At 54.0% G+C, this 18385-nt stretch overlaps 4 protein-coding genes across 6 annotated transcripts in view; 2 read left to right on the forward strand and 2 right to left on the reverse strand.

Moving 5' to 3' along the window:
• The first annotated feature begins 29 nt into the window (after positions 1–29).
• PMF1 (polyamine modulated factor 1) lies at positions 30–4477 on the forward strand. Its single transcript, XM_052796213.1, has 6 exons — positions 30–162; positions 460–857; positions 979–1084; positions 1534–1634; positions 2401–2596; positions 3004–4477. The coding sequence occupies exons 2-6, from the start codon at positions 682–684 to the stop codon at positions 3055–3057; spliced, it is 633 nt and encodes a 210-aa protein (XP_052652173.1). The 5' UTR covers positions 30–162; positions 460–681; the 3' UTR covers positions 3058–4477.
• Positions 4478–5492: 1015 nt separating this feature from the next.
• Positions 5493–6605, forward strand: BGLAP (bone gamma-carboxyglutamate protein). 2 transcript variants are annotated; one of them, XM_052796215.1, is made up of 4 exons: positions 5493–5659; positions 5946–5990; positions 6077–6143; positions 6337–6605. In XM_052796215.1, exons 1-4 carry the CDS (start codon positions 5599–5601, stop codon positions 6464–6466), a joined length of 303 nt encoding a protein of 100 aa, XP_052652175.1. In that variant the 5' UTR covers positions 5493–5598; the 3' UTR covers positions 6467–6605. The 2 variants fall into 2 exon arrangements, with proteins under 2 accessions (XP_052652175.1, XP_052652174.1); XM_052796214.1 differs by having other exon boundaries at positions 5497–5659; positions 6334–6605.
• A 1080-nt stretch (positions 6606–7685) lies between these two features.
• Positions 7686–11293, reverse strand: PAQR6 (progestin and adipoQ receptor family member 6). The gene is given in 9 exon segments (XM_052796152.1): positions 7686–8143; positions 8265–8303; positions 8306–8408; positions 8513–8609; positions 8828–8954; positions 9064–9269; positions 9571–9698; positions 9928–10078; positions 10677–11293. Coding segments are annotated over 9 exon segments (1323 nt in total). The 5' UTR covers positions 10904–11293; the 3' UTR covers positions 7686–7898.
• A 1863-nt stretch (positions 11294–13156) lies between these two features.
• SMG5 (SMG5 nonsense mediated mRNA decay factor) overlaps positions 13157–18385 on the reverse strand; it is a 33856-nt gene continuing 28627 nt past the window's right edge. For both annotated transcript variants that reach the window (XM_052796154.1, XM_052796158.1), the window contains one exon: positions 13157–18118. In XM_052796154.1, the coding sequence (XP_052652114.1) occupies positions 18035–18118 (84 nt within the window). In that variant the 3' untranslated portion in view covers positions 13157–18034. The remainder of the gene's footprint in view (positions 18119–18385) is intronic.

Consider the following 18385-nt stretch of genomic DNA (forward strand, 5'->3'; position numbering starts at 1 on the left):
TGAGTAGCACTAGGAGGGACCTGACCAGCAGAGATTTCCTGAAAAAACAATGACAGTGACTGCACACAAAGCTGAAAAAGCCAGGAAAAAACAGGCTAAGGCACATGTAGTACCTGAAACCATGGATTAGTTGCAAGCCCAGATCCTCCTTTACAAACTGAGGTTAGTTCTGGTTAGCTCTTACCAGCAGTGGCTTGACATGGGAAAAATTGCTTTTCCCTCTCTTTGTGTGCTGAACTTGGATTATTCTTCCCCCTTTGAATTCTTCAGGCTCGATTGTTTTATTTCGTTAAATGATCGAGAATATTAGTCCGTGAGGGGACGCGGGTGGGGGTTTCCACGGGGATCTCAAGAGAGGGACGGCTTATTGTATTTACCACTCTGCTTCAGGGGCTACCTTGCTGTTTCGAAGCATTTCAGCCCCTTGTGATTTTTTTTTAATTGCTTTTTTTTTTTAAGGCTTAAGCCCTCCTGCCCAGTCCCGGGGGTGAGCTGTCTTCTGCAGGGCTCGAGGCCCCGCCCCTGGCCCTCGCGGCCCCGCCCCTCAGCCTCCCTGAAGGCGCCTCCTCGCGCTTCGCGTTGCCGAGGGGGTGGAGCGCTCCCCTCCCCGCATGCGCAGTCAGCGTGGGCGGGCCCCGCACAACCACCAATGGTAGCGGCGCCGCGCGGTGGCGGCGGCCAATGGGCGCCGGTGGCGCGGCCATTGGGTGGCTGGACATGGCGGCGGAGCGGAGCGGCCCTGAGGAGGCTGCGGCGGGCGGCGAGGACGGCCCATCCGCCCAGGCGACGCCGGGCCGCGCCGAGGTCTTCGCCACCGTGGTGGACACCTTCCTGGAGAAGCTGGTGGCAGCCGGGAGGTGAGGCGGGAATGGGGGCCGCTCTGTGAGAGCCGGGGCCTGGCCGAGCTCTGCCGAGGGGAGGCCCCGAGCCCGGGCCCGGGCAGTGACACCCCCCCTCCCTGCCCCTCCGGTTTTGCAGCTACCAGAAGTTTGCAAACTGCTACCGCTGCTTCTACAAACTACAGCCCGAGGTGACCAGGAGCATTTACGATCAGTTTATATCCCAGCTGGAGACGTCCGTCAAGGTGAAAGGGGAAGCAAACCCTTAGGGGCAGGGGCTGGGGGATGCACCTGCCTTCGGAGGGGCTTCAGGTCCAGGTGTGGAAGTGCTGAACATGTTGCTCTTAAGGGTAGCAAATACATTTCTTGAATGGCGAAACCAGAAAGTTAAGACTGCTCCCCAGAGATTCTTCCAGACCTCTTTGTCTTCTCCAGAAAGAGCCGTGGAATCATAGAATCATTAAGATCATCGAGTCCAACTGTAAACCTAACACTACCAGCTCCACCGCTAAACCATGTCCCCAGGCGCCACATCTACATTCTTTTAAATACCTGCAGGGATGGTGACTCAATACATGGTGATTTCCAGGATGTAGCCATTGTCCAGGGAAAAGTGAGGGCTCACAAGCGGAATAATGCCTGTGTCAGTTCAGTTTGGGTCCTGCTGAATCCCTGTGGTGTACTTCCTTCACAGGATGAGATCCAGGAGGTAAAGAATGAAGGGAACCTGGAGCTGCTCTTTAATTCACTGGATAAGATGGTGGAGGAGGCAAAGAACCAGGAAGAGCCTGCGTGGTATGGATGGTCTGGGGAGCGCGTATGTGTGGAGGCATATTCCTTCAAGGGTGAAAGTCAGCTCCCATGTGATGTTTGGGTCGTGTCGATGTGCCCTGTAGGCCTTGCGCTGCAGGGGAATTTTTTAAACCTCACATATCTTAACAGCAATGTTGTTGCATCTAAAACTTCGAAAAACAAGTTTTATCTGTGCTTCTCTAGGTGATGTATCTATGCTTCCTCAGCACAAGGAGGAGGTTAGTGCTGCTGACACCAGGGGGAGGTAAACTCAATCCTGAATAACTCAAAAGGCTGATGGCATGTTTTAGCCACAGCTACTGTTCTAATAGCAGAGCTCACATCAACACTTCTTGTGGGGATGTCTTGCTCAGGGACTCGGCAGGCACTGGAAGTTGTACACGCTGCCTTTTCTTCACCCTAAAGACAGGCTGGGTCTTTTTAATCAAAAGCATCATCACGATTTCTTGTTTCTGTGTTTGGGGATGTTAATTACACCCTGCCTGCCTCCAGGCCTCAGCTAATGGCAGAGTTTTGGGAAGGACTCCTCCTGTTCCTTCACGTACAGCGTTAGGGGGCTACGCAATGGGGTGCCTGTTAGACACGCTCGTTCTAGCTGTCCTCAAGCATCCAGTGCCAGAGGAAAATTGCTGGAGTTGGTGAGCTGATATGTTTCGGCAGCAACTCAGCTTCCAACTGAGGTGCGTGAGACTAATTGCTGTGTGAGACAGTTGCTCTCTGGTTGTTTCACATCCCAGTTTGTTCCCAGGCGTCCCAGCGGGATCCCAGAAGAGGACATTCGCAGTGCTATGGTGCCGTACCTCCTTAAGCACAGGTCGTACTTGCGGAAAATCCTAAGGGAGAAGGAGGAAGAGAACAGGAAGGTAGCAGAGTCTGTGCTTGCAGGGAGGAATAGGATTGGAGAGCTGCAGCAGCTGATACAAGCTCGCAAACATGCCTGGCAGGTAAAAATAAAAAAGAAACAAATAAAACCCCCTTCTCTTTCTTTGCAGCATCAGCCTGAAAGAAAGACTATCCTGTGTTTTGACACAGGATATCCTATTTGACTAGCAAATGTCTGCACTATATTTAAGCCCTCCACTTATCAAAGGCCTCACCAAGAGCCAAATACTGCCAAAACTGGCCTGGGAGGCCTGGGCATTTTCACTGGAGATCTTGGATGTTTTTTCCTGTGCCCTGGGTGGGGGTTTCTGTGGGTGAGCCTGTGAGATTAGTGGGTTGTATTCCATATGTGGTGGGGACGTCAGTGTATATGACGCTGTGTTTCTATCAGCTTGCTTTGTGTCCTGAGCGCTGGCATCTGCGGAAAAAAGCACTTTGCTGAGTTGCATGGTGGTTGTTTTCCTTCCAGGCAATTAGTAAAGAGCAACAAGAACTCATCATGACATTCAAGGAGCCCCAGTGAGGACGCGGGGAGTTTCTGCATGTTTCGTGGGGGGAGTTTATCCTCATCTTGGAAGCGTGGACAACGTGGTGGGAAGCGAGACTCTGTATGTGGCGTATACAAACCATGCAAACTCACGTTCTTCTTGTCAGGCCAGAAGAAACTTGCAGTGGGACTGAAAAGCTGCTGGACTTGCACAATTAGATCAAAGTTTGTGAAGAAATAAAAAAGAACACAGCAGGATCTTTGGAAATAGATGACAATTTCCTATTCCTTGCTCAGCTCAACAGGGAGGAGAATCCTACAGGTCTGATAGCCAGAGCATGTCTGTACACTCACATGCTTTTTTAGCGCTGTGACAGGCATGACTCTAGCTGACTAAAGCCAAATTTGTGACCTTGCAGGTATTTCAGATGTGCATTAGAGAAAAATAGGTGTCTTATGCACAGAGGCTGTGCTGTGCACAGGAATGAGGAGCCAGCAAGCTGTAGCACACAAAGCCCACAGTCAGGTAAATGCTACCATGGCATTTTGTACAGCTGGAGCATAAATAGCCACGTCGGACTCTTGCTGCGTTTTTGCAGTGTTCATTTTCAGTATCTGTGTGTTTAAACAATTGTTCACCTGTGACCCATCAGAACAGACATGTCAGCAGCTGCTTTATCACAGCAAGTTCCTCGTTGCCATTTATTCTTTTTTTCCAGTTATTTTCCAACCCTGCTCCCCTCCCAGCCAATACGCACTGAGGGCTCTTCTCTGAGGACCGCAGTGTGAAGGATCCGGGGAGGTGCCGGGGAGGTGTGTGTGTGGAGATGAGCAGAGGTTAGAATGGCCCTGCCTCGACTTTGTGGGCTCATGGCAAAGGGATTCAATGTTTTCCTGTGAAACCTCCATGTTGATTCCTGGAACCAAACTGGGTTTGGTTTTACCCATCTGGAGTTGTTCATTACCATCTCATCAGAAGTTTGCCAGCCAGGGAAGCAGGGACTCACTGGAGTCTGCCTGGTGGGGCATTAGTGAAGCTCTGCAAGCGAGGGGTATCTTCAAAATGGAGAAAAAGTCCTTCCTCTGGGCTGGACAGATAACGAGGAGAGTCTTACTGAGCCTGACACGGACTGATGGTGAGTCTGTTTCCAACAGACACCAGATCTGCCCAGGGCAGCAGGTTCTCTGGTCACCTGTTGTTCCTCCTCACCTGTTGTGCTCTTCGGCTGTTAGTGCCTGCCATCCCAAGGAGAGGCTGTGCCCTGCGTGGTGGGGAAATAATACAAACTCTGAGAACAACAGTGGCGATTTCCACCAAGCGCAAGCCTCTGTTTTCAATTAGAGGCAGCCAGAGACTGCGACTGACTGACTGACTTAGGCATATTTTCCTTCTGTCGTAAACAAGACTTCCCTTGCTGCATTATAATCTAAATAAATTGGAGCTGTTGTTCCCCCAGTCTTGGCTCCTGCTGCGTGCGCTTGGCCTGCATACTCTATAGTTTATGGGTTTGTCTGACAAAGGCTCTGGCTTCAGCATTTCTCTCCTCCTCCGCCCCAAAGGCTCTGGTTCCGCTTTTCAAGACAGGGCTGGGATTTATAGGATCTGAAAGTCTGGAAAGCGGTCAGGATCCCAAAGAGGAATGTCACCCCAGGTGGCCCTGGGGGCTCCCACTGCTCGGAGCCCTCCTGGAGTTAAATAGGAGCAAACTCCAGAGGTGGGTGAGCACCCTGAGCACTGCTGGGGTCTTCTGGCGAGTAGGAAGTAAAAGGATGTATGAACAAGAGATCTCCAGCTGCTCCGCTCCCCTTCACCTCTGCTCGGTGCCTGAACCACAGCAGTAGCACACTTTATGTTCTTGCAAAGCCCTGTTTTGGGGTTTTAAGAGGTGCTGGACTTCTTTCCGAGGTCCTCTTTCTGGGAGCAGGCACTGCCTGGGGCCCCAGCCCTGGCACACAGCATCTGCCCATGGGATGTGGCATGGGAGACCTGCATGGAGGCAGAGGGCAAGGGCACCCGCTCACCTTCTCCTCCTGGGTCACAGCAGTCAGCCCCGGCAAGGGGCTGTGACGATGCCACAGAAGGAGCACGTGCTGGTCCCCGAGGCAAAAACCCCAAGTCCCCAGTGGCCCTGCGCAGAAAGGAAAACCCCACAGGTTTTGGCAGGAAACTCCTAGCGTGGCAGCAACCCTGCTGGGATCCAGCAGTGGGAACTGGGACAGACCAGTCAGTGACTGGGGAGTGCAGTGAGGGGTCCCACCAGTGCCCCATCTCCCATCCCAGTTAGGGACGGGTGGGGACTGGGTGCTGCCAGGCCGGCAGGGCTAGGGCCCACCAGTGAATCTCCACTGGCCTGGGGCCACGTTTCCCTCCCTGTGGGCTCTGGCCGGTCATGGTGGAACTGAGTTCACCCCAAACCACAATTGCCGCCTGTGCTGGTGGCTCCCGGCCCTGGCGGATGTGCTGGAAATAACCCTGGCGGGGCCACGGGGCCCCTCCTTGGTGGCGGTCGCAGCATCCTATAAAGTCTCACAGGGACCAGGGCTGCACCGAGCACAGCACCCGTGCAGAGAGACACCATGAAGCCCCTCATCCTGCTCACCCTCCTGGGCCTCCTCACCCTTGGCCTCTGCCGCAGAGGTATGGGGTAGTCCGGGACGGGGTGATGGGGACGGGGGGATGCCATAGGAAAGGCTCTGCTGTGAGCTGGAGGGAGCAAAGGGGCTTGGAGAGAGGTTTGCTGAGCCTTGGGGTAGAGGGAGCAGGGGGACAGGGATGGGGACACCCTTTGGCAGGGGTCTGGGTGAGGGGCCGGGGGGGGGAGTTGGGATGAGAGCCCCAAAAGGAGGAGCAGGGTGAGGGCACAGCCTGCACAGGGCCTTCCAGAGCCCATCAGCTGCCCTGACTGTGCCGTGCCATCCTTCAGCTGCTGACCGCTCCCTCAGCGCAGATGACTCACCCAGCTCCGAAGGTGAGTGTCTGCGGCCAGATTCGTCCCTGCTGCCCCAGGGACAGGGGCACCCAGACCTCCCTGACCCCCCTGCTATGTCCCCGCAGCCTTCGTCTCCAGACGCGCCAGCGCCGAGGTGGTGCGGAGACACAAGAGGAATTACATCTATGACAGGTAGTGCTTGACCCCATTGTGCTGGGGACTGTGTGTCCCCCTCTGGGTGACACAGGTGGGGGAGCACACATTCCCCATACACCACATCATAAAATGAAATCCTGTTTTTGGGAGGGGCCCTGCTGGCTGGGCCCTGCCCCGGGAGCCTCCAGCCCCCACGGACCCTCCAACATCCCTCATCCATCCCCAGCAGCGTCTATGGTGCTGTGCATGACCCACTGGAGGCCAAGCGTGAGGTGTGTGAGTTCAACCCTGACTGCGATGAGCTAGCCGACCACATTGGCTTCCAGGAAGCATACCGGCGCTTCTACGGCCCCATCTAGCCCCCACCATGCCCCCCCAGCCATGCTGTGGCCCTGCAGGTGCTGGGTCTGAGCTCAGAGCACCAACCTCCCTCGAGCAGCCCTCCTTTTACACCCCCTTCTGTTAACCGTGAAAAGAAATAAATGCACAAATGGTGTAGCCAGCTTGTTCCTAGTCTGAGGGGATGGGTGTGAGACCGCCGTGGAAGTGCCCCATGTCATCCCCACGAGACTGAGGACCCCCAGGCTCTTCCTCCCTCTCCCAACACCCAAAGGCTCCAGGGCAGAGCAGTGTCCGTCACCACCCGGTGTCTGTGCCTGGTAATGATGAGCCCAGCACTTGCACCATTATTCCAGTTTAATTTAAAGCTGCTTGTCCCAAGCGTGGGGTTATTAGGGGACAGTGGGGCTGCTCGATGTGCCCCAGAGCCCTGCACCCTTCCCAGCTGCAGGATTTCCTTAGCAAACCACCATTTCATTAAGGCCGGGGTTGGCAGGGGAAGTGGGGGAGATTGGGACCCTAGTCCCATGCATGGTGCTCTACCTGGCCACATTCCTTCCTGCATACCCAGCATGCATGTGCGTGTGCGCGTGCCTCATGCTGGGGGGGCTGCTGGGGTCTGTGTCTCCTATCCCACTGAACCACCTGCAATGTTGCTGCTGGGTTCCCCACACAGGGCAACATACCTCCCCTGCCCCAAATTCATCTCCTGTATGGCCCTGGCCATGGCTCCTGGGGTCCCATGGCACAGGACCCCTGCCCCAAGCTGCCTGGCTCAGCCAGGGCACTGGGGCCAACTCCATGCCAGGCACTGACCCTTGCTCCCACAAAACATGGCCTTTGCCAGTCCTCTGCACCCTCACCTCAAGCCCAAATCCCTCAGCTCTGCCTCCAGCCCCAGACCCCTCAGCCCTTGGGTGTGCCCAGGGACCCAGTGCCTGACACTGAGCAATGGCTGGGCTGCTGTGTTGGAGCCATGTACATCACATCAGGTCCACTGGTACTGCAGCTCACCCCTGCTGGGCTGTGACAATCCTGGCTACACATGTGCATGCGTGCACACACACACAGGTCCCCTGCTGGGAAACGGGCCAGTGCCCTGGGGCTGAGGCAGGGTGCTGCTACATGGGTTAGGTGCAGCGTAAGTGTGCTACAGTGCCCTCCTGCAGTGATGAGTACAATTAGCCATATTTAAAAGGTGGGGAAACTGAGGCATGGGGACCGGGGGGGGATTGGCTGCAGAGGGACCAGGGTGAGGGGGGGACACACTTCATCTTATGACACCCCAAGATATCCAACAGTGAGCCCCAGGTGTCTGAGCCCCTCACCCTATTCTCCCCACACTTGGGGGTGGGGGGAGCTCCGGGGGATGCCAGGACATCTGGGTCCCCACAGCCCCTTGCAGCCCAGCCACTTACCCCACAGCATCATGAGTCCCTACAGCGCCCAGCCTCAGTGGGGATGCTTGGGGCTGACAAAGCTGCCAGATGCCCGGGGCAAGGCAGCGGTGAAGGCGCCGATGATGGCAGCATTGCCCAAAAAGGCCAGTCCAGCAGTGCCAAAGGTGCCGGGGAGGCCGGGGGCAGGCAGGTGGCCCTGCAGCCAGGCCCGATGTGAGCACACATCACAGAGGATGGCCTCCAGCTGGAAGTGGGTGCCCAGCACAGCGCAGATGTGGAAGAGCTGGTGGCTGTGTCCTACCGGAGTGAGAGGCCAATGTCACCCCTGGGTGCTGGGCCTCCTTCCCAGTTCCTGCTGCAAGGGGTTGCTTTGGGGGCAGGGGGGATTGGAGCTGCGGCACTGGGGGCTGCTGCTCACCGATGTAGTCGAAGCGGCCGGGCGCCAGGCGCTCGGGCAGTGGGATGCGAATAGGAAGCCAGTGAGCAGTGCAAAGAGGAGGTGGTAGCAGTACCCGGCCATAGTCTCATTCCAGGCGCAGTTACTCCAGAAGCAGAAGAGAAGCTGTGGATAGACGGGTGAGGAACAGGCTGGGACAGCCTCTGGAAGCACCCTGTGACCCCTGTGGTGGTGGCACCTGACCCCTGCCCCGGGACACCCCGACTCACCCGGCAGAAAAGCGGGATGTTGTCGTAGAGGAAGGGGTACACGAGAGCTGCCGTCCGCAGCACCTTGCTCAGCCGGGGATGCTCCAGCTCAGGGAAGCTGTGAAGGGCAAACGGGGAAGGGCAAGGGGTGCAGTGACCCCTGTCAGCCCCCACAGCAAGGACCCTGCAAGCACCTTGGCTTTGGGCCAGACCCACTGCCTGAGCAGGGGGACCCTCCCCAGAGACACTCTGCAGGACCCCAACGCTGAGAAGGAGGAAACCTCCAGCCCCAGTTTCCATCCAGCTGCAGCGCTGGCGCTTTTACCCAAAACATACCGGCAGTAGCAAGAGAGGCTGGTGCAGACAAAGGAGTTAAAAGCAGCCACGGGGACAAAGTAACGGTGCAAAACGCCACTAACCCAGTGGTCTGGCATTGTGTAGGCACCATAGGCAAATGCACAGCCTGCAAGAGAAATGCAGCATCATGGGGCCAGCGGCTGCCTGTCCATGCCTGCCCCCCATGCCTGCCCCCATCCCTATACCCGTGCCAGTCCCTCTCTGCAGTGGCTCACCCAGGCTGTAGAGGCTGAGGGCTCCATAGTCGCAGAAGTAGCAGATATAGCGGGCGCGCACTGACATGGAGCTGAAGGTGTGGGCGCAGCTGGAGGCAAAGGGGTAGAGGCAGACAAGCAGCAGGTAGATGAGCAGGGGCCAGTGGTAGGGCTCCTGGCAGAAGTCCAGGGAGGATGAGAGCACCAGGAAGCACCACACAAAATACCTGCGGGCAGAGCATATATTGAGGTGAGATCCATCCCTGTCCCTATCCCCATCCCCATCCCTGTCTCTGTCCCCACCCCCAGCCCCATCTCCATCCTTTCTTTGTCCCCATCTCCATCCCCTCCTCACCCCCATGCTTGTCCCCATCCTTGTCCCCATTCCCATCTCCATCCTTTCATCGTTCCCATCCTTGTCCCTGACTCCATACCCAGGTCCATCCCCATTCCTGTCTCTATCCTGTACCCTGTGCCCAATACCATTCCTATTCACATCCTCATCTCTGTCCCTGTCCCCATCCCCACCAGGTCAGTAGAAAGTGTGTCCAGATGTTGACTGTCTCGTTAGTCATCTGGAAGGAGCTGAGGATACAGTCAAGGGCTGAGCTCTTGGGGTGCCGGTACCCTGACATGATCCCATCCTCCCAGAAGATCTGCAAGGACAGTGGGGCTGGTCAGAGGACATGCCAGGGGGAGTGGGGCAGCCCCAAAGAACTGTTCTGGCCTCATGGTGGGTGGGGAAACTGAGGCAGGATGGGCTGGGAGTCTCTCACCAGCTGGAGCAAGGTTGGGTGGGGAGTCCAGGTGATTTTCCACCTTGGATGAGGGAACTGGGGGGAAAAGCCTGGGGGCAGAGTCCCATCATCACCCAGCCACATGTACCCGAGGCACCTGATGGACCCTGAAGATCTGTGGCAGCTTTACCATCAGCATGGCGGGGCCGAGGTGCTCAGAGCTAGAGGCGTCGGGGCGCTGGGCCACAGCCCATGTCCTGCGGAGATGGGACAGAGTCCACTGGGTGACAGGAGTGGGGCTGCAGGAGCCAAGACAGCAACCTCCAGGTGGGCTCTCGGCTTGGGTCAGTGGCTTTTTCCAGGGATGCGATCAGCAAAGCCTGCTCCCCGTTTGACTCTTCCAGAGAACCACGTCAGGGGTGTGGGTGGGGTGTCTGAGCAGGATCAGGCCCCCCGAGGCCCAGGATGGGGTGAGCACAATGGGGCCATGGGTGGGGGCTGCAGCAAAAAGCCAGATCCTGCCCTCATCCCCTACCCCACTGCATCCTCCCTCCCCGTGGAGGCTCCTGACCACATTTACTTGCTCTGGGGATCTCCCTGGTAGATGCAGGCTTAGGACCAGGCCACCATGGAGGGGGCAAAGCCCCATGGATGCCCTGCAGCCCCACCGAGCCCTGGCCCAGCCCGAGAGGTTGTGTTACGCAGGGGCCAGGATGAAGCAGGACACCGAACTCAGCGGCTGGGGAAGGGTTTCTCCAGTGGGGAAACTGAGGCACAGCACAGGGAAAGCAGCCCAGCAGCATGAGGGCAGTCCTGAGTGTTCCCACCCACTCCCCCAGCCCAAAACTCACCCAGTGGTTTAGAAGGGGGGGGGGGAAAGGAAAAAGCCAAAACAACCTGAAAGTGTCCGGAGACACTTCCCACCACCCTGCATGGAGCAGGAGAGCGGAGCCAGTGAGGAGCACTGCTGGGGTGGTGGGCGATGCCGTGCTGGGAGCCCCCTCCTTGCCACCACGGGCCAGGGGTCTCGGCCCCACCACTGTCGCTCGCAGCCCTTCTTCCCGGCCGCATTCCTGGGCTGTGGAAAGTTGCCAAAATGTCCTTCCCCGGCAGCTCCTGCTCATTGGTGGAAGGGGCAGTCAGGGCTTCTCTGTGGGGGCTCAAAGGGAGCTTTGTGCTGGACACGCCGCCTGTCCTGCCATGGCCTTGCTGCCTGCTTTGGCCGAAATCCCCCCAATTCCCCCCCCGATGCAATATCCCTCACCATGCATGGGGGGGGTTCGCCCCCAGTGTGCTGCTGGATGGGCACGTGTGCCTCCATCGGTGGAGGAACTATTGGAAAGTGGCTCCGGACATCAGACTTTAAATGCCAACGAGCTCTTCAGCTGGGAGAGCTGGGGCGGGTGGTGGAGCCAAGTGCCAGGTCCACGCAGGGACCTACAGCAAACACCCACCAGGTTACACCACAGGGTCCCACAAGCACGATGGAAAGAGGTGCAGAAAGCAAAAGCAAGTTTGGGAAAGCATCCCCGACTGACCTGATGGCGTCCTGCTGGCACAAGGAGGGCTGGAGGTGGCTCAGGCTCAGTCCATGGGAGCAAATGCCAGCAGAGGCGTCCACGCCGCAGTCAGATGGAGCCACCATTCAGAAGGTGGAGGGTTGAACTGTGAGCTGGATTGATGCTTTCAAAGCCCGCATCTTTGGGGATTTATTTACCCCCAGAGGGCTCATGTTCCCGGCTCAGCCATGGGTGCTGGCACAGCGTGGGGAGCCACAGCTCCCCAGGACGAGGAGCTCAAATCCACCATGCTCGGTATGAAGAGCCACAGGCGCAAGGCTGATCTGCATACAGGGCTCTGGTGCACTGGCAGCACTGGCCAAGGGGAAGCTGCGTTTCTCTGGCCGGCGTTGCTAGGAGGTCAGTGGGAGGGTTTGGGGTCTTGCTGCCTGCCTGCAAAGGGGCCTGCTCTATCCATGCAAGGATGCAGGCCCTGGTGCTGAAAAGCCCCTCCAAAATAACCTGTGTGAAGCACAGCAAACCCTGGGTGAGGACCTATTTGGTGCTGGGAAATGCCATCTCTGTGCGGGGAGAAGTGGGAAGCAGAGGTGCAGAGAGGGTGGGGAATGGCTGCTGAGCGGGGCTGGAAAGAGGGAGGTTCCTGCAGCTTTCCGAGGACTCGGCATCCGAATGAGCAGGAGGACCAGGAGTCCCAGCTCTTGATCAGACTTAAAATTTTGCAGGAGCAAACCCTTCAGTTCATTTCCAGTGTGAGGGGTGTGGGCCAGACCCCCACAGATGGGGCACTCCTTGCAGCAACACGCCACCTATGCCAACTTGAAAATGGAGACACAGAGCGTTTGTTAACAGGGTAGGTAGCACATCCACAGCCCCCACTGAGGCCATTAATGCTGGGCAGCGTCTTGGCACAGACCTTGCAAGCTAGAAGCAGCCTTTCCAGTCCCTTTGGAGGGGACAGAGCTGGCAGTGACAGGTCCCTTTTGTGCCACCGTAGGCAGTGGCGTTGGGACACAGGGCACGTCTCGCCCTGTGGGAAGATGGGTTTATTCTCCCACTAAAGACTGAAAGCTGGATTTGCCTTTTCACAACCTCCCTCTCCGACCTTCCCACTGCTGGCAGCCTCCAAAGAACTGGAGCCTAAGAGTAAATTATATCGGTGCCTGGCTCAATGCTTTCCACTAGCAGAGCAAATGAAGGAGCTTTGGTGTGAATGAATACAGGGAATGGAAGATTCCCCCCTCCCCCAAACACACCCCCCCAGCTTCCCTAGTCACCAGTGCCTGGCATGGACCCTCACTGAGCCTGACTTCAAGCATGCTGCCCAGCTCTGCACCTGAAACCAAGACTCTTAAAGGCACCTCAAATTAACACTTAAAAGTCACGCATTTTAAAAAATGTATACTTTCCACCCCCCCTTTTAAAACCAAGCTTAGAAGGTGCCCAATAAAGCACTGCAGTTATTTTTGCTGATCACACTGTTGCTGGGGTTGGGGACGCTCCTGTGGGCAGCAACATGCAGAGTCCTGGCAAGAGGATGAACTCATCCTGAACCACAAAGGCAGCAAGCAAAGAGGAAAGGAACAAAGGAAATACTATTCCTGCTATAGGGATAAGGAAGGGACCCACCTACATTTCATCCTATCAAATCAAAAGCAAACCAAGGTTATGCCTTCCTTCACTCGAGTCAAATAACATTCAGAGGATTTGGGAATGGCAAAGCTTTTTTTTCTGAAAAGCAGAAAGCTTGGTCAGCAAAGCTCACATTTGAAGGTGGATTCTTACATAAAAAATGTACCCATCTCTGGGATGGCGTAGGAAAAACACGGGCTGGGCTGGGAATCACCACAAAACAAGAGGTACAAACATCTCATATTTTATTAAGCTAGTCAATGTGTTCGGATCACAGTCAAGACACATGCCGTGAGAGCCCCCGAGCTCCTCCTCGTCCCAGCTGGGGTCCAACAGCCATCCCATCGGTCCCCCAGTGAGAGCTATCCAAGCACAAATCCACAGGCTGGGCTTTTTTGTGCTAGAAAAGGAGGACTGAGGGAGAGATGATTGTCCCTCGCCTCAAACCAAGCAACAGCCCTCTCCCTGCCAGCAGAGACAGGATGAGTGACACAGGGATCCTGTGCCAACCCTCCTGCCCTTCTCCATTCTCGCAGCCACCCCGTTTTCCCCACCCTGTTTTCTGCCCCAGACAGACTGGCTAGCTCTGCTGGATGACAAGAAGGAAAAGAAAAATATATAATCTAAGATGCAAGCAAAGATCCAAGGTATTGCAGGTGGCATCGAGCTGAGCAAGGATGGGAGCAGAGGAAGAGTCGCTTGGCACAGCCCATGAAAACGCTGAGCCAAAGTCCAACAAGCACAAGAGTGACTGTGTCCACCAATCATGGCATGGGGACAGCCCCTGGCCCCTGCACTGCCTCCATGGGAAACCCAGCGAGCTTCAATCACCACAAACCTGTGCTCTCCCAGCTTGGGGTCACCCTATAAACTTCCAAGAGCTCAACATGGTGGTAACGAACAGAAAATCAAAACCAAGAAACATACAAAAACACATTAAAAACAATGCTTTCAGCCCACAAGATTGTTTTTCTTTTTGCTCTCCTTCCCAGCACAGTGGGCGTTACGGGACTAGCTTGGAGCTGGTCTTAGCAAGCCTTGAGTTGGTACAGAAAGAGCACCATATGGATTAGCAGTGGACCAGAGCTAGCTTTCACAAAGCTCCATCACCGCATGACGCTAGCTTGGCAAGTCAGTTTGTGGCTCGCTCTCAAGCTGGCATGAATATGCTGTGGTGAGCTCTCGGGAAACCCCAGCCACAGCACTCAGGAGCCATGGGCAGAGCAGCATGCCAGGATACATAGAGCCTCTGTACTGACGTTCCAAGTTTCCTTTAGCCCTGGAGAACTGCTTAGCATCAGCAGGAAACACAACAGGCCAGGGAAGTTGGCCTCCTGCTTTTGGCTTCTTGGTCGGGACTTGGAAGAGATGCACCAAATCCCGCGTGGCGCAAACTGGCATAGGCCCTTGGACATAGCAGATCTGTATCAATTTATACCCAGGGAGGGTATTCCAACTCATCGTGAGTGCTGGGATTGGGGCTAAGAAGTGTTTTCCTTTACCCCAATCTTAAAGACGTCAAATTGAGCCTCCATTAGAAGGCAACACTTGCCAGAGGACACAGCTTGTCATCTTCCAAGGCCACTCTGCAGCTATGCTGTTCTGGAGCTTTTAAGTCTCCCACTTTTTCAGCTTTGTGTATCTCTGACTGGGGATGTGCATCCAAAAAAAAATTCATTAGGTCCTCAACTGTAGCTGCATGTTCTGGAGAGGAAGCAGGGTGGCACATGGATCTTTCAGGTGCCTTTTTTAAAAGGTTACTATCCCTCCCCACTCAGCCCAGAGGTACAGTGTACTGAAAGGTGCCACTGGGCAGTTAAGATTCCCCATTGAAGGGCTAGGGTGTTTTCCTCCTCTCCAGGTGTGCAAAACCTCAGGGTAATATTAAAACAACCCCTCAGGAGACCAGGGCAGTTACTAAGAGATGGTTATGAGGAAAGTAAGGCAACAGCCTTGCTGCCTTTTAGAAAGAAGCCCTCTGATTTCACCATGTGGCCCCTAAGTGGGCTCACTGCAGCTCAGCAACAACATCTTGTTACAGAAATGTCAAGTTTATTTACTTTTGTTCTTAAACTGACTTCTGTGTTCAGCCCAAACAAACCATCAGTCTGATTCAGGACATGGATGGACTGTGTTAGCCCATCTTCTGTACTGGACTGTGACCCCTTGCTCCCACCCCGTTCAATGACAGCACCAACCTTGTCTGCTGCCCTGACCCCATAGCACTTGACTCCCAGCTCTCATCCTGCACCACCAGCAGCCTGGGGAGCTGTATGAACCAAGACACTTGTGACTGGCATGACAGGCATTCCCTTTTCGTTGCTGCTTTATTTGCATTGCTCTTTTCTCCCCTCAAGATCTAGCTGTGGACAAGGGAATACCTGGCCCAGAGCAAAGCTGAGGAATGCCTCCAGCTCCTCCCTATTTTGATTTCAGCCAAGCAATGCTCTTTTTTTTACCAACCCCAAGTGCACGCTTTGCACTATGCAGCCAGAAAGGAATGACAATTAGGCCTCTCAGGACTGCAAATACAACCAGGCTTCAGCTCAAGCAGACCTCCAGAAGAGAGGTGCAGACTGCAGACCCTTCTGATGTGCTTTGCAGCAAGGCAGATGGTTTTCTTAAGCAGCAGGGGAAAAAAAAAAAAAAAAAAAGCAAAGTCCACCAGCTATCCATCCCACCGAGCCAGGCTTCTACCGAACAAGGAGTGTATCTCAATAACTGAGCAGCACTCTCCAAGTCAACTGAGGGGCAGAAGGGGAGCCGACTGCTCTCCACTTCACCACACTGCTCTGGCTCATACACCGAAGGACAAGTCCCACAAGTTGATTCTCTTTTCTTTTCCCACCCCATCAAACCAAAATAATGAGCTAGACAAACAAATGGCTTCAAATAAAAACACTGGTAGCACTGGAGGAAAGAGTGACTGACAAGCTTCACAGCCCATCTTGGATCTCCAAGAACACCCAAGATGAGCTAGAGTCTTTGACCTGCCGTTCTGCTTATGTTGTTTCCTTGGCTTAGCCTAGGAAAGCACCGCAAGTTTCAGGAGAAGCTGCAAAAGGAAAAACCTGTAGGGAAACACTGCCACTCTACAGCCTCCACCTGCCTTTCAGACCACAAGGTATGGACCTTGTACAGCCAGCTCCAGCTGTAACTTAAAGCTTGGCATTTCTCTTTGCTGTGCTACAAGGCTGCATGCTGCAAAGGAACTGAAATTGGAATATAAATGAATCCTCTGGGACTTGTGCTGGTTTTTTTAGTTTTTACCTGAAAACAAGGAACATCCTGCCACTCCAGTACAATGCATCATGCTAGGAAGTCTGCACAGATTGGAGTATGTCACTTGTCTTTCCATATTACATCCATTTTGTAGCAGTTTCTGGCTGACCCATGTGAAAAAACACGCAAATGTAGAAGATAGTGGTTTTAACTTGCATAGCTGCTGTTAGTTCATGTGGATGGAGACATCTGTTTCTTGAGTACATTGACACAGATGAACTACAAAGAGGCTGTTCAGGCTATCTCCCACCACTCTGCTGTCCTGGGGGCAACCCATTTCTTCATTTCCCAGCATCAGCATGTGACAGGATGTCAGACACAGGTTGCTTGAGATGCTGTCAGGGTGGAGGTCTGAAAAGTCCCTCACAGGTCACATGGGGAATTAGCTCTTCCAGCATCCGTCCAGGTAGCATCATCCTTTCTTTTTGGGATGCTAAAAGCACTGAATGGTTTGTGAGCTCAGTCCTCCTGGGCAATGGCGGTCACTGCACTGCCTTTGCCTGGAGGGATGTGAGGAGGGGGGTTACACTCAAGTTCTGCCACCCTCTCTAGCATGGCATAGCAGCAGCAGTGTGTCAGAACAACCAGAAAAAGAGATAATGGCTTTGAGATCCTCCTTCCTCCTCCACACCTCACTGCAAGATTTAGAAGGGGAAGGGGGAAAAAAAAAAAAAAAAAAAAGGGAAAAAAAAAAAAAAAAAGAGGCATTGGGTCCTTCGGAGATGTCTGCTCCATCCCAGGGTCACAGCACTCAAGCCAAGTGGTTGAGCCTTATCAGCGTTTAAATCCCACACAGCTCTTCTCTCTCTTCCAGCAACTCTGCTGGATTCCATTCCTTTTCTCCAAGGTCTAATGCTGGAAGCAAAGAAGTAGGAGGGACTGGGGAAGGAGGAACAGAGTCCTTTTCACCTCTCTCAAGCAGCCCGGCTAACCTCTTGTTGCTCATGAAGCATGCAGCTTGTAAGGAGAGCAAGGAGGTGCACCAAGCCCATCAGGGCACTTCAGACTGCTCTCTTCTTGCAGGCCAACATCCCTTTGCACTGAGCGCACTCCATGGGGGACAGGGAAAGGAAATAAATATGCTTGTTGAAAGAAAAAAAAAATTATATTAAGAGCTTTCCCCCCCTTTTAAATAGCATAATTGTTTCCTTTTCTCTCTGACATTGGAAGAGTATCCAGAACCCCAAAGGAACTCCACTTTTTCTTTTTTTTATTTCTATATTTTTTATATATATAAAAACTAAGAATTAAAAGGGAAAAACCCTTGAAAAATAATTAATTCAAAGGAGGGGAATAAAAAAAAAAAAAAAAAGGAATAGTATCTGCTTTCCTGTCACCAGATTGCCAGACAAGAGCTAAACACTCTTTGGAACTTCTTTCCCAAGCTAGGAGGGCCCCATTTCTGCTGCGCTGGTTTGGTTTCATTTAAGTAAAGTCCACGCTTTAGAAGCTGCCTGCCCATTTCAGATGACCAAGCAAGCTTTGGGGAGGAACGAGGGGGGAATGAATGACTGCCTGTCTCTCGCCCATCTCTGCCGACTGGGAGAAGGGCAGAGCTCTGCCTCGGCCGTGCCGAGGTGCCTCTCTCTTCTCAGAGCAGTTGGCGCTGTCGGAGATGTACAGCCGTCTGGTTGGGATACAGGTGAAGGGTGTCTGTGTGCGTGCCCAAATTGGATTTTTTTTTTTGGTAGATATTTTTGTTATTGTTGCTGCTGCTGCTTCTTCGTGTCTAAGTGTCACCTGGATTTTTGTTTCCTTTGTTCAGACGCTGCACGTTCCAAGAGGGAGAGAGAAAGGTACACCAACCTGATGCCTTTCTGAACATCAGCCCATCTCTTTCCACTGCTTGTAGAACTCCAGAACATTTTTTATTTCTACACTGGCATTGGTGGCTGCCTGGATGGCAGACTGCAAGCAAGCAGAGACAAAACAGGTTATTTTTTTCTTGCCCTGTCAAGAAGGCTGCCCTTCACAACTTGGAGATTCTCAGACAGAGTCTGTCATAGCTAAAAGGCCCAATTCTCCTTCATGCTAAAGTTGCTCTGGCATGAGAGGCTTGCACAGACATGGAAATTACTTCTCCCACCTCCCCCAGCATACTTTGCACCACAAAAGCATGACAAATCAAGGGGCCTTCAAGGAAGCAGGAATCACGACTTATAAACTACATTTGGG

The sequence above is a fragment of the Harpia harpyja genome, chromosome 9 (assembly GCF_026419915.1).
Source record: "Harpia harpyja isolate bHarHar1 chromosome 9, bHarHar1 primary haplotype, whole genome shotgun sequence".
Classification (NCBI taxonomy): Eukaryota; Metazoa; Chordata; class Aves; order Accipitriformes; family Accipitridae; genus Harpia; species Harpia harpyja.